This window comes from Neophocaena asiaeorientalis, unplaced genomic scaffold (assembly GCF_003031525.2).
Source record: "Neophocaena asiaeorientalis asiaeorientalis breed wild unplaced genomic scaffold, Neophocaena_asiaeorientalis_V1.1 scaffold91, whole genome shotgun sequence".
In the NCBI taxonomy this organism is placed as follows: Eukaryota; Metazoa; Chordata; class Mammalia; order Artiodactyla; family Phocoenidae; genus Neophocaena; species Neophocaena asiaeorientalis.
Window position 1 is genome coordinate 874,907 of NW_020173198.1, and position 16,493 is coordinate 891,399.

The 16,493-nt window shown below is 42.6% G+C and overlaps 1 protein-coding gene across 2 annotated transcripts in view; it reads right to left on the minus strand.

Moving 5' to 3' along the window:
• Positions 1-16,493, minus strand: part of ITGAM (integrin subunit alpha M) — a 39,214-nt gene that overhangs the window by 6,300 nt on the left and 16,421 nt on the right. For both annotated transcript variants that reach the window (XM_024744416.1, XM_024744415.1), the window contains exons 11-21: positions 14,306-14,435; positions 13,893-14,035; positions 8,408-8,548; positions 8,110-8,319; positions 4,126-4,256; positions 3,423-3,586; positions 1,162-1,316; positions 934-1,065; positions 693-766; positions 319-460; positions 101-223 (exon numbers count right to left, since the gene is read on the minus strand). In XM_024744416.1, coding sequence (XP_024600184.1) covers positions 101-223; positions 319-460; positions 693-766; positions 934-1,065; positions 1,162-1,316; positions 3,423-3,586; positions 4,126-4,256; positions 8,110-8,319; positions 8,408-8,548; positions 13,893-14,035; positions 14,306-14,435 — 1,545 coding nt within the window. The remainder of the gene's footprint in view (positions 1-100; positions 224-318; positions 461-692; positions 767-933; positions 1,066-1,161; positions 1,317-3,422; positions 3,587-4,125; positions 4,257-8,109; positions 8,320-8,407; positions 8,549-13,892; positions 14,036-14,305; positions 14,436-16,493) is intronic.

The window sequence follows — 16,493 nt, forward strand, 5'->3', positions numbered from 1 at the left end:
GGAGGGGGGGAGGGGGAGGGGGAGGAAAGAAGAAGAAGAACTAGGGAAGAATTCAGAGGAAGGCAAAGGAGAAAAAGGGAGAAGGAGCCAGCAGCCTGACCTCCGAGTTGTCTGGGAAGATGGGGTGGTTTATGCTGCAGCTGGTGCTCTTCAAGGTCCCAGACCCTTCAGTGGAGACGTCAGACTCACAGATCAGGCGCCAGGACGGCTGTGAGCGCTGGTTCTGGAAGGCAAAGGAGGCAGAGGTGATGATGTCAAACACCAGCCATGGGAGCAGGGAATGCAAAGTCAGATGGAGCCTGAGAAGGGTTTGGCTACCTGGGCTCCTGACACCCTCCGATAGGACAAGCCAGATGGGTAGAAGAAGGTGACCTGTGTTCTGTAGGAGTCCTCGCCCTGGTTTCTCACAGTCAGCGTCACGTTTAAGTCCCGAGAACCACCTACCACCAGGGTGTCCAGGCTGTGGTGGGAACAAGTCAGGCCATGAGATGCTGAGGGCTTTCCTGCAGCGAGTCTGCTCCGGCAGGAAGGAGGCGCGGACACTCGGAGACAGAAGACAGTGCACGAGGCAGCCACAGAAACACACCTCTGAGGCAGCTGCTCTGTGCTGGGCTCCCTTGGGGGCCAGGAGAAGAACAGAGCAGCAGGTCATGGTGCAGGTCTGGGGGTAAAAATGAGGACAGGAAACTCACCTCATAAAACTGAAGGTGATGCTGAGGTCATCCTGGCAAATGCTGTCATTGCCACAATTCTTCTCAAAGGGAAACTGCCAAAAACAGAGTATGAGGAAAATGAAAGGAAATTGTGAAAAGACGTGAAATGAAAGAGTAAAATGAAATCTTGAAATTATGTGAAATGAAATCAAATGAGCTTCAACAACCTTGGCCTCTGGTCCCTTCCACACCCCTGCTGGACCCCAACTCCCAGACTCACCGAGGCTGTGAAGAGTGTTGGAGCTTCTACATCCAGCACTGGCCGGAGGTTCCCAAAATAGGACGAGGGCTTCCCCACCAGAGAGAAGTTGAGGCGCAAGGCAATGGGGGTCACTGAGTCCTCTACACAATCCTGAGAGACAGTGGGGGTTTGGTGGTCTGCCCTCCTCAGCATCCCAAGCCCACCCCATGCTTGGAGGACCCAGGAGTATGGTCACCCTCTGCTCACCAGTAACCGGAGCTTCAGGGTCTCACATTTCTGACTCAGCCCCAACGTCACTATATGTCTGAGAGTGTTGTTCTTAGTCTCATCAAAGATGGCCTGGGAATGTGGGCGACCTGGGTCCAGAGCCAGGTCATATGTGATGGTGCTCTGGGTATCTCCTGAAGGGCCAGGGAAGAATGGTGGTGAGGAGCCTGGGTTTGGAGTCAGACTGGCAGGAGGTGGAGGCCCAGCTATCTGAATTTGGACATGTTAGCTGACCTCTCTCAGGGCCTCAATTCCTTATTTTTAAATTGAAGATAATAATTGGACCTTCCCAATAGTAAAAACGAAATAGTGCCTACAGAGCATTTAGCATAGTGCCTGCCACACATTAACTGCTCAATAAATAATAGCTATTCTGTCACATACTGGAAAATTAAGTATATTTTTTCTGGCTGCTTTTAACTTTTTTTCTGTCTTTGGTCTTCAGCAGTTTGTGCCTTAGGATGGTACAATGTCTAATGTTATCTTGCTTCGATTTGGTAGAGAATCTTATTATTATTATTATTTTTTTGGCCGCATGGCATATGGGATTTTAGTTCCCCAGCCAGGGATCAAACCCACGCCCCCTGCATTGGAAGCAGGGAGTTTTAACCACCAGACGGCCAGGGAAGTTCCTAATTTGGTAGAGAATCTTGATGTTTTTCATCAATTTTAGAAAATTCTTTACCACCATTTCTTTTTTTTTTTAATTTTTATTTTATATTGGAGTATAGTCGATTAACAGTGTTGCATTGGTTTCAGGTGCACAGCAAAGTGATTCAATTATACATATACTTGTTTCTATTCTTTTTCACATTCTTTTCCCATTTAGGTTTAACTGTTGCTTCTTTCTTATTCTCTCTCTCTCTCTCTCCCTTCCTTTTGGAATTCCAATTACATGTTTATTAGATCTTTCACCATGTCCCATATGTCTCCTATGGTTTATTTTTCATCCTTTTTTCTCTCTGTGTGTTCATCTGGATACTTGCAATTTACTTACCTTCCAGTTCACTAATTCTCTGTTCTACTTGTTTAAAATATAAGTATAGTTGATTTACAATATTGTGTTAGTTTCAGGTGTACAGCAAAGTGATTCAGTTATACATATATTTTTTCAGATTCTCTTCCATTATAGGTTATACGAGATATTGAATATAGCTCCCTGTGCTATACAGTAAATCCTTGCTGTTTATCTATTTTATATATAGTAGTATACATCTGTTTGTTCTGTTTCTAATCCACTATTAAATCTATCTATTGAATTCTCAATTTCATTCAGTGTATTTTTCAGTGCTAGTGTTTCCATTTAACTCTATTTCATGAATTCCAGGTTTTATTTGAAGTTCTCCATCATTTCCTGTTTTTTCTTGAAGATATTAATTTTAGTTATCTTTTAAATTCCTATCTGATAATTCTAATTGCTGAATCACCTATGGGTCTATTTCTATTGTCTATTGTTTCTCTTGGCTTGCTGGTTTCAATGGACATTGTCCCAGTAGAAGGACCAAGGTGTATTTTAAGGTCCTGCTCAAATCTCAGCTTCCTAGATTTCTGTTCAACTCTTGAGCTCTCCAGTTGTTGTCTTCCACTGAGTTTCTAAGAGTATTGATCTGGATATGCATGGCTTAGAAGTCAGCCAATGACTTACAGGAAATTTCTATGTAGATTTTGGGACACCTTCTCTGTAATTCTCTAGTCTCCAAGACTTTGCTCTCAATTTCTAGCCATGCTGGCTGCCCAAAATTCTGACTGCTATCTCCTCAGTCTGGTAAGATGACTGCTAGAAACAAATTTTATCCCCTCCCCCTGTTTCCCTCTAGAACCACCATTACTCTTCCTCACCCCAAGCACAATGCCACTCTTTGAGAATAGAGACAAGGAAGGAAGTCAAGTTCGTTGTGATAAAATGCATATCTGAATGCTTTGTGAGTTTGTGTTTAGCTTCATCAGCTCCACCTCCCCTTTAAACGAGTCATCTCTCAGTTTAAAAAAAAGACCTGGTTAGTTCACATGAATGGGGCCATTCATTCTCTGGAGAACTGAGAGTGTAAAGGAGTGCCACATGCTTATTTCTTTAGGGGTGTTTGCTGGGCCTCCCCCCCCCCCCCCCCCAGCAGGGGAACCACCTGCTCACTCCACCCAAGCTTGAAGAAGGCTATCGGAGCCTGTGAGAACTTTACTCTGGGCCACCCGTCCATGTCCCCAGTCATTTAACCTCTTGAGACCTACCCACCCAGCCTCACCTTCTCTCAGCCTGTCCCGTGTGTTCTTGCGGACATGGAGGCAGACTCTGACCTCCCCAGCGATCTTTCCTTTCACCACCCGCTCACGACACTCATACACATCCCTTGCCACTTCCCTGGGTGTGAAATCCATGGTCACCTCAACTTTCAGCACTGGCTGGGACCTGTGGGGGGACACCAGATGGCCCTCAGGGGTCTTCATACAGCAAAGCCACTCCTTAAAAAGAAGATACCTGGGGGACTTCCCTGGTGGTGCAGTGGTTGAGAATCCACCTGTCAAGGCAGGGGACAGGGGTTCGAGCTCTGGTCCAGGAAGATCCCACACGCCACGGAGCAACTAAGCCCGTGCGCCACAACTACTGAGCCTGCGCTCTAGAGCTTGTGAGCCACAACTACTGAGCTCACGTGCTACAACTACTGAAGCCTGTGCGCCTAGAGCCCACAAGCCACTGAGCCCGTGTGCCGCAACTACTGAAACCCGCACACCTAGAGCCCGTGCTCCGCAACAAGAGAAGCCACCGCAATGAGAAGCCCACGCGCCGCAACGAAGAGTAACCCCCGCTTGCTGCAACTAGAGGAAGCCCGAGCAGCAACGAAGGCCTAATGCAGCCAAAATAAATAAATAAATATATTTTTTAATTTTTAAAAATAAAAAGAAGTACATATGTTAAAAAGAAAAAGAAGATACCTGGTGTGCTCTCACCTGAGCAGCAGCACGTACCCCTGAGCCCCCACAGCCAGGTCCACCAGTCCATCCACTGTGAGGTCCCGGCCCCCGCTCAGTGACTGCCCAAAATACTGGAGCCTCGGAGAGAACTGGGAGCCTGTGATCCGCTGAGGGTAGAAAAGAGGAGGAGAGAAAGGGGTAGGAAAGAACAGGAAAGAGTGTAACTCAGTCTCCTGGGATGACCCAAGGAGAGATTGTCTGGGCTCTACTCAGTCATATCTCGTACACCTTCTCAAGGAATTAGGGTAACTATTAGGCTTTAGACCACAACCTTGAGATGATACCCAAAGTGTCAATCAATTACTGGGTTTTCCAGGGAAAACAAAAAATATCACAGGAAAGAAGTGATATAATACACTATTTGACTCAGTTGAATCTCTTTTACATGGCCAGGAAAATGCAAACACTGAACATAGATCTAACCCAAATTATCATATAAATTTAAGGGATGGGAGACGTATGAATATGTGGCAAGAGGGGCCTGAAAGAGAGCTCAATCCTCACCTCCCATAGTGGGAAGTCAATGCGAAAACAAAAATCAAGAAGCAGCAAAATAATTGTGCCCTTGGGAAGTATGGAGAAACATTGAAAGAGCTGGAAGTGGTTTCCTCAGAGGAGGGAAAATGAAGAGGAAATCACAGTTTGGGTGTGGAGATTGTTGCTTTTCATAATAAGCTGTTAGGAACAATTTTGACTCTTTAATCTATGTGCAAAAGTAACACTGAAAGGATAACAGCCAAATATATTAAGAAAATTTTAAAGTGATTTTGTCACGTACTTAATGCTGCTGAAGTGTACACATAAAAATGGTTAAGATGGTGAGTTTTAGGGCTTCCCTGGTGGCGCAGTGGTTGAGAGTCCGCCTGCCGATGCGGGGGATACAGGTTTGTGCCCCGGTCTGGGAGGATCCCACATGCCGCGAAGCGGCTGGACCCGTGAGCCATGGCCGCTGAGCCTGCGCGTCCGGAGCCTGTGCTCCGCAACGGGAGAGACCACAGCAGTGAGAGGCCCGCGTACCAAAAAAAAAAAAAAAAAAAAAAAGATGGTGAGTTTTAGGTCATGGATATTTTACTGCCATTTTTTAAAAGTGAATTTATCAACTAGAAAGAATGAGGAAGTGCGGGATGTTGGAAATGTGCTATACCTTAACCTGGGTGGTGCTCACTCGAGTTCACAGGAAAATTCATCACTTGAGATTTGTGTGTTTACTGCATGTACATTACACTGCAAATTTTTTTGAGAAAAAGTTAGCGCATTCTGTTGGAAGGATGCTTTGTTTTGAAATTATATAATAATGGTGGTTGGGAAAGCCACAGCAGTTTCGCTCGTCTGCATACTGATCACCCTAGCCCCAGTCACAGGAAAAGAGCAAGTAAAAAATGGAAACAGTAGAGCAATAGTATTGCATGACCCTTTTTGCATTTGTTTTTAATTCCAAAGTCTGTGGGGTGGGAGTGGGTATATGGGAGGTTGGTTGGTGAGAGCAGGTATGTAGGTGTGGGTGAGGGTGGGTGAGTGTGTGGACCCTCCCCTTACCTTGTTTTCCTTTCCAGGTGCAGATAAGGGGAGGGTGTTAAGACTTTCACTGTCGTTGTTTTTTCTTCTTCTTCTTTTCTATTATTTTACAAACCCTTGTGTCGAGGGCTGACTTTCAATAGATCGCAGCGAGGGAGCTGCTCTGCTACGTACGAAACCCCGACCCAGAGGCAGGTCGTCTACGAATGGTTCAGCACCACGTTCCCCACGAACGTGCGGTGCGTGACGGGCGAGGGGGCGGCCGCCTTTCCGGCCTCACCCCGTGTCCCAGGACGAAGGGCTCTCCGCGCCGGACCCCCGTCCCGTCGCGCGGCGGAGCGCGCCGGCGGGGACCGCGGGGGACCGGCTATCCGAGGCCAACCGAGGCTTCCGCGGCGCTGCCGCATCGTTCCTCCTGGGCGGGATTCTGACTTAGAGGCGTTCAGTCATAATCCCACAGATGGTAGCTTCGCCCCACTGGCTCCTCAGCCAAGCACATACACCAAATGTCTGAACCTGCGGTACTGTTTACTTTAGATTTTTTAATTTGTACAAGCATGTAAAGCTTTTGTAATAAAAATGAAGTAAAACCAGAGCCTTCAAATCCCATTTACACAGAGAAACAACAGGTGCCAATGAAAAGAGGCATATTATAGTCTTCACACAATTGTGGAAAGAGGCTCCGTGACACAGAGGGAAGAACGTGAGGCAGTAGTGCTTAGCCCAGGCTGCAACTAAAGAGCGTGTGAAAAATACTAGGGCCTATGTAGTGTACTATTCCATACACTAGAATGGGCAAAACTAATCTGTGGTGGAAAATAATTGGAACAGTAGCTTCCTCTGGGAGGGAGTGGGGTCAGAAATTGACTGGATGGGGGCGGGAGGGAACTTTCTAAAGTGATAATTATGTTCATCTTGATAGGATTGTGGATTATGTTTTTCAAAATTCTTTGACTGGCTAAAGATTTGTGCTTTTCCTGTCTGTACATTTTATCTTAAAAATAACAGTAAGCATATCTGAATATTTTAGATTTTAGTTAATGATATACACGCTGAGGTATTTAGGGGTGAAGTTGGACTGGTGTTGCAGATTACTTTGAATTGCATTAGAAAAAATAACGATGAACTTGATGGACAGGTAGAAAAAGTCTGAATACAAAGGATGGAGATGTGATAAAGTAAACCTAGTAAAATCTTCCTCATAGATTTTAGCTTATAAATATATGGATGTCCACTGGACAATTCTTTCAACTTTGCAGTAACTTTGAAAGTTTTCTAGATAAAATGTTGAAAAAACTCTACTGATGCCTGGGGCCCTGACCCCAGACCAATTAAATCAGAACCCCTAGTGGCAGGGCCCAGGCACCTCTTTTTTAAGACCTTCAGGTGATTTTGATGTGTGGGTAGGGTTGAACCTCTAGGGTGAGGGATTTGGCAGGAGTGATGAGGAGACAGAGAGAAAGGACAGAAGAAAAACGTGAGGCTGGAAGAAAACCAGAGACCAGAAGCCAGCAGACTGGATGGCCTCGGCGGGCTGTGATGGGAGACTGCCAGACCGTGGGGGTCCCTCCACACGGTGGGCTTCATCTAGCAGGAAACAGGGAGCCAGTTTAGAGAGGAAACCATCTGTGGTGACCCACATTTCAAGTGACCAACCATCAGGATCAGCTACATAATTTGCAGGACCCCGTGGGGAGAAAAAAATGCAGGACTCCTTGTTCAAAAGTTATCAAGAGTTTCAAGATGGCCAGAGCAGAGCCTTAATCTGAGCACAGCGCCGTTCTGAGAGGAGCCCCGCGTAACTGCACAAGTCACAAGCCTGTGAAGCACGCAGTCCTGGGAGGGTGACCAACCATAGGGCTTCCTGAGCTGTGAGACTTTCAGTGCTAAAACCGGGACAGACCTGGGCAAACCGGGTCTGCTGGTCATCCTACCAAGACTGAGATTCAGGGCTTCCCTGGTGGCGCAGTGGTTGGGAGTCCGCCTGCCGATGCAGGGGACACGGGTTCGTGCCCCGGTCCGGGAAGATCCCACATGCCGCGGAGCGGCTGGGCCTGTGAGCCATGGCCGCTGGGCCTGCGCGACCGGAGCCTGTGCTCCGCAACGGGAGACGCCACAATAGTGAGAGGCCCCCGTACCGAAAAAATAAATAAATAACAGACTGAGATTCGGAGGAAAGGAATGTCTACATCCTAACACTTCCAGCTCACCATTCATCACCTGAGCCTTCATCTTCTCATCTGTAAAGTGGGAGTGATGATGGCCCTGTGCACCTCCTCTAGTTGTGATAAGAATGAATCTTTTCTGTGAAGTATGTGTTATTTTTGAAGCTTCCAAAAAGGACTACTGGGAGAACTGATCTGGCAGCTGTCGGAACATTGAATTAGAAAGGGACAGATTGGCAAAGAGGCTACAGTTGTAACAAAAACAGTGACCGGGCCTCACCTGGCTGTGGGCGGGGCTGATCCCCAGTCCCGAGGTTCCGTGAAACAGGTAGACAGCACCCTGGTTCTCCTGCTCTCCTGGGGCCCCGATGGCCACGTCCGACAGCCTGTCCCCGTTCACATCCCCCAGCACCGTCAGAGCTGCCCCAAAGCGGGCCCAGAGGTGGCCTTTCTCCCCTCGCAGGACAGCACCACACTGCCACTTAGCCCTCTGCAGAACAAAAACAGTGTCAGGTCCCAGCCCAGGCGACCCCTCCACACCCAGACCCCGCCCAGCCCGGGTCTCATCAGCCACTCACCCCCCGGGGAAAGGGGCACACGGACACCTGCCCGCCCCGGCTCTGCTCATAGTAATGGGGGGCCCCGATGAGGACCAGGTCGGAGCTGCCATCTCTGTCCACGTCCACGGAGCTGAGGGAGGCCCCGAAGTAGGAGCCGATCTGAAAGAGATAAGGCCAAGATCACATACTTCTTTCCACCTAAAGCAGAGCACGGGGATTTTTCTCCCTGTGAAGAAAAATCATGCCTGCTGAGGAAAGCCCTTTGGAGCGGATGTGATCCTCTCTCTGTTTCATGATCAATCCTTGTTTGAATGTACTGCCAGTTAGAGGAGTATATGATAGAGTTGACAGGTAGTGGGTGAGGATCTACCCCAAATGGTGTTCCAGGGAGATGATTAAGGTAGCGAAGAAATTGGATTTGAAAATGCAGACAGAAAAGCCTGGAAAACCAGACAGGATATCCTTTCAATATATTGCAAGTCTTTAGGGAGGTAAGTCAAATTTGGCAGTCTGGCTAACAAGGAATCAACTGGCTTAGACGAAAAACAACTATTGCCACAGGAATTTTTTTGCATGATATTGAGAAATAATGTCTACCTTTAAAAAGAATTTTAAAAGTATGTTCCAAAAAATGTTCAATGTAAATAGGTAGAATTCATCCATAGGAGTCATAAATTTAGTCATTCTTTCATTCAATAAAGAAGGGTTTGCTATTTGCTAAGCATGAGGCTGGGTAGTGGAGACAGTGCCTTCCAAGGCTCTAGGTGCAGCAGGGTGGAATGGAGGGGAATAGTAACAGATAAAAGGGAGATGTATATGGAAATTTCAAACTTCTGGGGCAAGTTCTAGGAAGGAAAGTGCAGAGGACGTCAAGACATGACTCACTACAGTCTGATTTCTGCCCCACATACCACTGAGGGAGGCCTCCCAATGGTCCAGTAAAGGCATTTAAGCTTCATCCTAAAGTCAACAGGATTTTTTTTTGTTTTTAGGTCAAGTTTATTGGGGTATAATTTCCATACAAAAATATTCAGACTTTTTAGTGTAGTTTTATGAGTTTTGACAAACACAAAAATTCATGTAACTGCCACGATGGTCAAGATTCAGAACAGTTTCATCATCCCCAAAATATTCCCTTATGCTGTAATCAACCTCTTCCCTCAGTCACCAGCCCCTGACAACCACTGATCTGTGTTTTGTCCCTATAGTTCTGCCTTTTCCAGAATGTTATATAAATGGAACCATACAGTATGTAGCCTTTTGGGTCTGGCTTCTTTCAACTAGAGTAAGCATTTAGGATTCATCCAAGTTTTTGCGTGTATCAGTAATCTGTTCCCTTTTATTTCTGACTAGTATTCCATTGTATGGATGTACCACAGTTTGTTTATCCGTTCCCCACTTGAGGGATATTCAGGTTGTTTCTAACTTTTGGCAGTTACAAATAGAGCTACTAGAGACATTCATATACAGGTTTTCCAGTGAACGTCTATTTTTATTTCTACTGGGTAAATATCTGAGTGTTATGGCAATGGCATGTTGAACTTTGTAAGATACTGAAAACTGTTTTCCAAAGCAGCCATGCCATTTTCCATTCCAACAGCAATGTCTGAGAGTTTTAGTTGCTACACAACCTTGCCAGAACTTGATATTGCCAATTTATTTCCTTTTTTATTAACCATACTAATCGGTGTGCAGTTGTATCTCATTGTGGTTTTAATTTGAATTTCTGTAATGATTTAATGACATGGGACATGTTTTCACGTGCTTATTTGCCATTTACATATCTTCTATGGTGACGTGTCTGTTCAAATACTCCACTTATTTTTGAATTGGATTGTTTGACTTCTTATTCTTGAGTTTTGAAATCCTTTATATATTCTGGATTAAGTCCTTTGTCAGATATGTAATTTTTTTAAAAAAGAAGTAAAATTTACAAATATTTTCTCCCAGTCCGTAGCTTATCTGTTCATTCTCTTAATGAACAGAGCAAAACTTTCCATTTTGTTGAAATCTTAGTTATCAATTTTTTTCTTTATGGACCATATGCTTTTAGTGTTATATCTAAGAATTCTTTGCCTAACACAAGGTCACAAAAATTTTATCCTATGTTTTCTCCCACAAGTATAGTAGTTTTAGATTTTACATTTAGCTCTATGATCGATTTAAATTAATCTTAACATGGTTGAATTGACAAGATATGGGTAAGGATTTTGTTTTGTTTTGTTACCATGGATGTTCAATTGTTCCAGCACCATTGAACTCTCCATTGAATTGTCTTTGTGCCTTTATTGAAAATCAATATGTGTCAGACTTATACTTCAGGCCTATTCTGTTCCACTGATCTTCATGTCTATCCTTTTGTCAATGCCATGCTGTCCTGCTTACTGTAACTTTATAGAAAGCCTTAAAATCACATAGTGTATGAATCTTCCACTAAATACCTAATGGTATTTACATAAGATCCTTTTCAAAACTGTTTTGGATACTCTACTTTCTTTGATTTTCCACATAAATCTTAGAATTAGCTTGTCAATTCTACAAAACAAAATAGGATTTTGATTGGCGTTGTGTTGAGTCTATAGATCAACTTGAGGAAAAGTGACACCTTAACAATATTGAGTCTTCCAGTCCATGAACACAGTATATTTCTCCATTTATTTAGGGCTTTGATTTCTCTCATTAGTGTTTTGTAGTTTTCAGTATAAAGATGTTGTACACATTTTGTTAGATTTATACCTAAGTATTTCATGGTCTTTGGTGCTATTGTATTAATAAATGGTCCTTTTTCTTTAAATTTAAATTTCCAAATGTTCATTGTTAGTATAGAAATACAACTGATTTTTACATATTTATCTTGTATCCTGAGAACTCACTGAAATAAGTTATATAGCTTTTTTGTAGATTCTTTGGGATTTTCCATGCAAACAATCATGTCATCCCCAAATAGAGACAGCTTTATTTTTTCCTTTCCACTCCGCATCCTCTTTTTTCTTTTCTCTTCTCATCTTATCGCACCAGCTACGTCTTCCAGTATGATGTTGTATAGGAATGGTAAGAGTGGATTTTCCTGCCTTGTTTCCAATTTTAGGAGAAAAAAATTCTCTTTTACTTTTAAATATGATGCTAACTGTAGATTTTTTGTAAATGTTCTTTCTTAGGTTGAGGAAGTTCCCTTTAATTCCTAGTTTGCTGAGAAGAAAACATCATGAAAGAATGGATTTTGTCAAATTCTTTCTGTGTATCTGTTAAGATTATTACATTTTTCTTCTCTAGTCTATTGTTACGGTTAATTACATTGATTTTTTTTTCAGAATGGCTCTTTTAAATTGAGATAAAATTTACATTACATAAAATTCATCATTTTAAAGTATAAAATTTAGTGGGTTCTAGTATATTCACAATGTTATGTAACCATCACCACTAATTCCAAAACATTTCCATCACCCCAGAAAGAAGCACTGTAACTGTTAGAAGTCACTCTCAACCCCCCACCCCACAATACCCTGGCAACCACTAATCTACTTTCTGACTGTGGGTTTGTCTACTCTAGACATTTCAGATGAATTAAATCATATAACATGTGTCCTTTTGTGACTGGTTATTTTCATGTAGCATAAAATTTTCAAGGTTTATCCATGTTGTAGCATGTATCAACACTTCACTCTTTTTATGGCTAAATAGTATTCCACTGTATGGATATACCCCATTTTGTTTATCTATTCATAAGTTAATGAACATTTAGGTTCTTTCTACCTTTTGACTATTAGGCATAATGCTGCTATGAACATTCACGTATAAGTTTTTGTTTGAACAACTATTTTCATTCTGGAAAAGGATATATACCTAGGAGTGAAATTTCTGAGTCATATGATAAATCTATATTTAACTTTTTGAGGAACTGTCAAATTCTGTGCCATAAGGGCTGTATTATTTTACATTGCCACCAGCAATGTATGAGGGTTCTGATTTCTCCACATCCTCACGAACATGTGTTATTTTTCATTTTTTTCTTTAAATAGCCATTCTAGTGGTATCTCTATTGTGGTTTTGACTTGTATTTCCCTAATGATGAATAAAGTTGAATATCTTTTCATGTGCTTATTGGTCATTTTTATATCTTATCTGGAGAAATATCTATTCAAATCCTTTGTCCATTTTTACATGAGGTTGGCTTTTTATTGTTGAATTGTAAAAGTTCTTTATATATTCTAAATACTAGACCTTTATCAGATATATGATTTGTAAATAGTTCCTCCCATTCTTTTCGTTTTCTTGATAGTGTCCTTTGCTGCTCAAAAGTTTTTAATTTAACGAAGTCCAACTAATCTATTTTATCTTTGGTTGCTTGTGCTTGTAGTGTCATATCTAAACAATTGTTGCCAAATCTAAAGTTACAAAAATTCACCTATGAATCCCTCTGAGAGGTTTATAGCTTTAGTTCTTACATTTAGGTCTTTGATCTATTTTGAATTAATTTTTGCACATTGTGAGGTAAGGGTCCAAATTTATTCTTTTGCCTGTGGACATCCAATTGTCCCAGCACCTTTTTTGAAAATCAATTGACCATAGATGTATGGGTTTATTTCTAGACTCTCAGTTCTATTTCACTGGTCTATCCTTATGCTAGTACCACCCTGTCTTGATTACTGTCACTTTGTAGTAAGTTTCAAAATTGGGGTGTGAATCCTCCAACTTAGTTCTTCTTTTTCAAGATTATTTTGGCTATTCTGGGTCTCTTGCATTGTCATATGAACTTTAGAATCAGCTTGTCCATTTCTGCAACATTGTTGAACAAGCCCTGCATCATTATAAAACACAACTGGTCACGATGTACTATCCTTTTTATAGACTGCTGGATTCTGTTTGCTGATACTTTTTTGAGGGTGTTAAAAAACAGCTTTTGCAGGGGTGATATGCAAAATATTGAACTCCTGGGACTTCTCAGGCACCAACCATGGGCTTAGCTGGAGTGGGTCCTAGAGGTCTCCCCTAGAGGTCCCCACCCCCTGGAGTGGGTCCTAGAAGTCCTAGAGGTGTCTTCTCAGGCACCAACCATGGGCTAAGCTGGAGTGGTCACTGACTTCATAGTTGCTGGATCATGGGGAAGTTCAAAGAGTATTGGGGGGAGGGGTCAGAGTGTATGGCAGGTGCAGGGGGGAAGGATGTCTCAAGGAAACAGCTATTTATTGACAGATATAGAATTATTTCAATATTTTAATAACAAATATGGCTATACTGGTTATGGACTGGTCAAATGCCAGCTCTGTGTACAGGTAGACTTGTAGAGAGCTCTGTACAGGTCAAGTGTTGTTATTTACTGTTATTAGAAAAGTGAGGACACAACATTCTCAAATGCAAAGTTGGTCCCATGACTCTCCAGCTTAAAGCCCTCTGCTTTACAAGACTCTGCCACACTTGGAATCTGATGATGCCCATCCCAGAAGCCCTTAGCCCCCAGGGTGCCTCTGTTGGCACATCCATGCCCCACACACTCTGCACTCACCTGGCTGCCCTTGATTTCAGCGTTTTTCTCCCAAGCACCTGCGTCCTTTTTGAATATCACCACCAGGCCGATGTGCTGATATCGAGGCGCCCCCAGAAGCAGGCTTTGCACCCGGTTCCGCAAGATGACTTCAGCAGCATAACCTGAAGATGATGAACTAAGAGGAAAAGCACTGCCCCCTCCAACAGGACTATCCCTTGAGCAGGGGCAGTGGGGCAGCCCCATGCTTGGGAACTTGGGGTAATTGGACCTTGCACTATATTCCTCTTCGTTAACACAATTAAAATGAAGCTTTGAAATTTCTGCCTTTAAACCTATCCCAAGAGCTTATGAAAGATCCAAGGACATCTAAACTAGTTGAGTTATGCCATATCCTGACCCCTTCTTGAAGTAACCCTGCCCTCTCTACTTACCCAGGTAAGCATCATTCATGTCTGAATCTACCCTGGTTGTGTTGATGAAGGTGACTTTATCCTGTGGTGTATGCAGAAAGGCTCCACCAGCCCAGTCAAAGCTCCCCACAGCACCCAACAAGGGACCATCCTGGGCAAGAATGTAGAACAGGATTGAGAAATCTAGAGCTTCAGTGTTATCCCTATCAAAAATCCCAATGGCATTTTTTCACTGAAATAGAACAAACAATCTTAAAATTTGTATGGAACCACAAAAGACCCCAAATAATCAAAGCAATTTTGAGAAAGAACAAAGCTGGAGGCATCACACGTCCTGGTTTCAAACTATATTGCAAAACTATAGTTATCAAAACAGTATGGTATTGGCATAAAAACAGACACGTAGGTCGATGGAACAGAACAGAGACCCCTGCAATAAACCCATGCATATATGGTAAATCAATATACAACAAAGGAGAGAATAATATACAATGACGAAAGGACAGTCTCTTCAATAAATGGTGTTGGGAAAATTAGACAGCCACATGCAAAAGAATGAAACTGGACCACTATCTTACACTAGTCACAAAAATCAATTCAAAATGGATTAAAGACTTGGACATAAGACATGAAACCATAAAACTCCAAGAAAACATAGGTAGTAATCTCCTTGACATTTGTCTTGGCGATGATTTTTTAGATTTAACACCAAAAACAAAATAAGCAGTGGGACTACATCAACTAAAAAGCTTCTACATAGCAAAGGAAATCATCAACAAAATGAAAAGGTAACCTACAGAGCAGGAGAAAATATTTGCAAATCATATATCCAATAAGGGGTTAATATCCAAAATATATAAAGAACTCATACAACTCAAAACTTTGTTTTAAAACCTGATTTTTAAATGGGTAGAGGATCCAAAAAGACATTTTTCCAAAGAAGACATACAGATAGCCAAGAGGTGCATGAAAAAAGTGCTCAACATCACTAATCATCAAGGAAATGCAAATCAAAACCACGATGAGGTATCACCTCACACCTGTCAGATGCCTGTCATCATAAGAGAAGAAGTAAGTGTTGTTAAGGACGTGTAGAAAAGGGAACCCTTGTACACTGTTGGTGGAAATGTAATTGGTGAAGCCACTATGGAAAAGAGTATGGGGGTTGCACAAAACTTTAAAAATAAAATTACAGTATGATCCACCAATTACACTTCTGGGTAAATATCCAAAAGAAATGAAAACACTAACTTGAAAAGGTATATGCAACCCCATGATCATTGCAGCATTTTTTACAATAGCCAAGACATGGAGCAATGTAAGTGTTCATCAACGGATGAACAAATAAAGAAAATGTGGTATATATGTACACAATGGAATATTATTCAGCAAGTAAAAAGAAGGAAATCCTGCCATTTGTGACAACATGGATGGACCTGGAGGATTATGCTGAGTGAAATAAATCGGAGAAAGTCAAACACTGCATGATCTTACTTATATGTGAAGTTATACATACAGAGAACAGACTGGTGATTGCCAAAGGCAGCGGTGGGTGGTGTGCAAAATGGGTGAAAGTGGTCAAAAAGTACAAACTTCAAACAAAATTGAGTTATTTGTAGTGAGGTGGATGGACCTAGAGTCTGTCGTACAGAGTGAAGTAAGAAAGAGAAAAACAAATACCGTATGCTAACACATATATATGGAATCTAAAAAAAATTTTTTTGTTAATAGTTATGAAGAACCTAGGGGTAGGACAGGAATAAAGATGCAGAAGTAGAGAATGGACCTGAGGACACAGGGAGAGGGAAGGGTAAGCTGGGACGAAGTAAGAGAGTGGCATGGTCATATGTACACTACCAAATGTAAAGTAGATAGCTAGTGGGAAGCAGCCGCACAGCACAGGGAGGTCAGCTGGGTGTTTTGTGACCACCTAGAGGGGTGGGATAGGGAGGGTGGGAGGGAGGGAGCTGCAAGAGGGAAGAGATATGGGGATATATGTATATGTATAACTGATTCACTTTGTTATAAAGCAGAAACTACCACACGATTGTAGAGCAATTATACTCCAATAAAGATGTTAAAAAAAAAAAAGTACAAACTTCCAGTCATAAAATAAATAAATCCTGGTGGTGTAATGTACAGCATGGTGACTACAGTTAATAATAGTGTATTGGGGCTTCTCTGGTGGCGCAGTGGTTGAGAGTCCGCC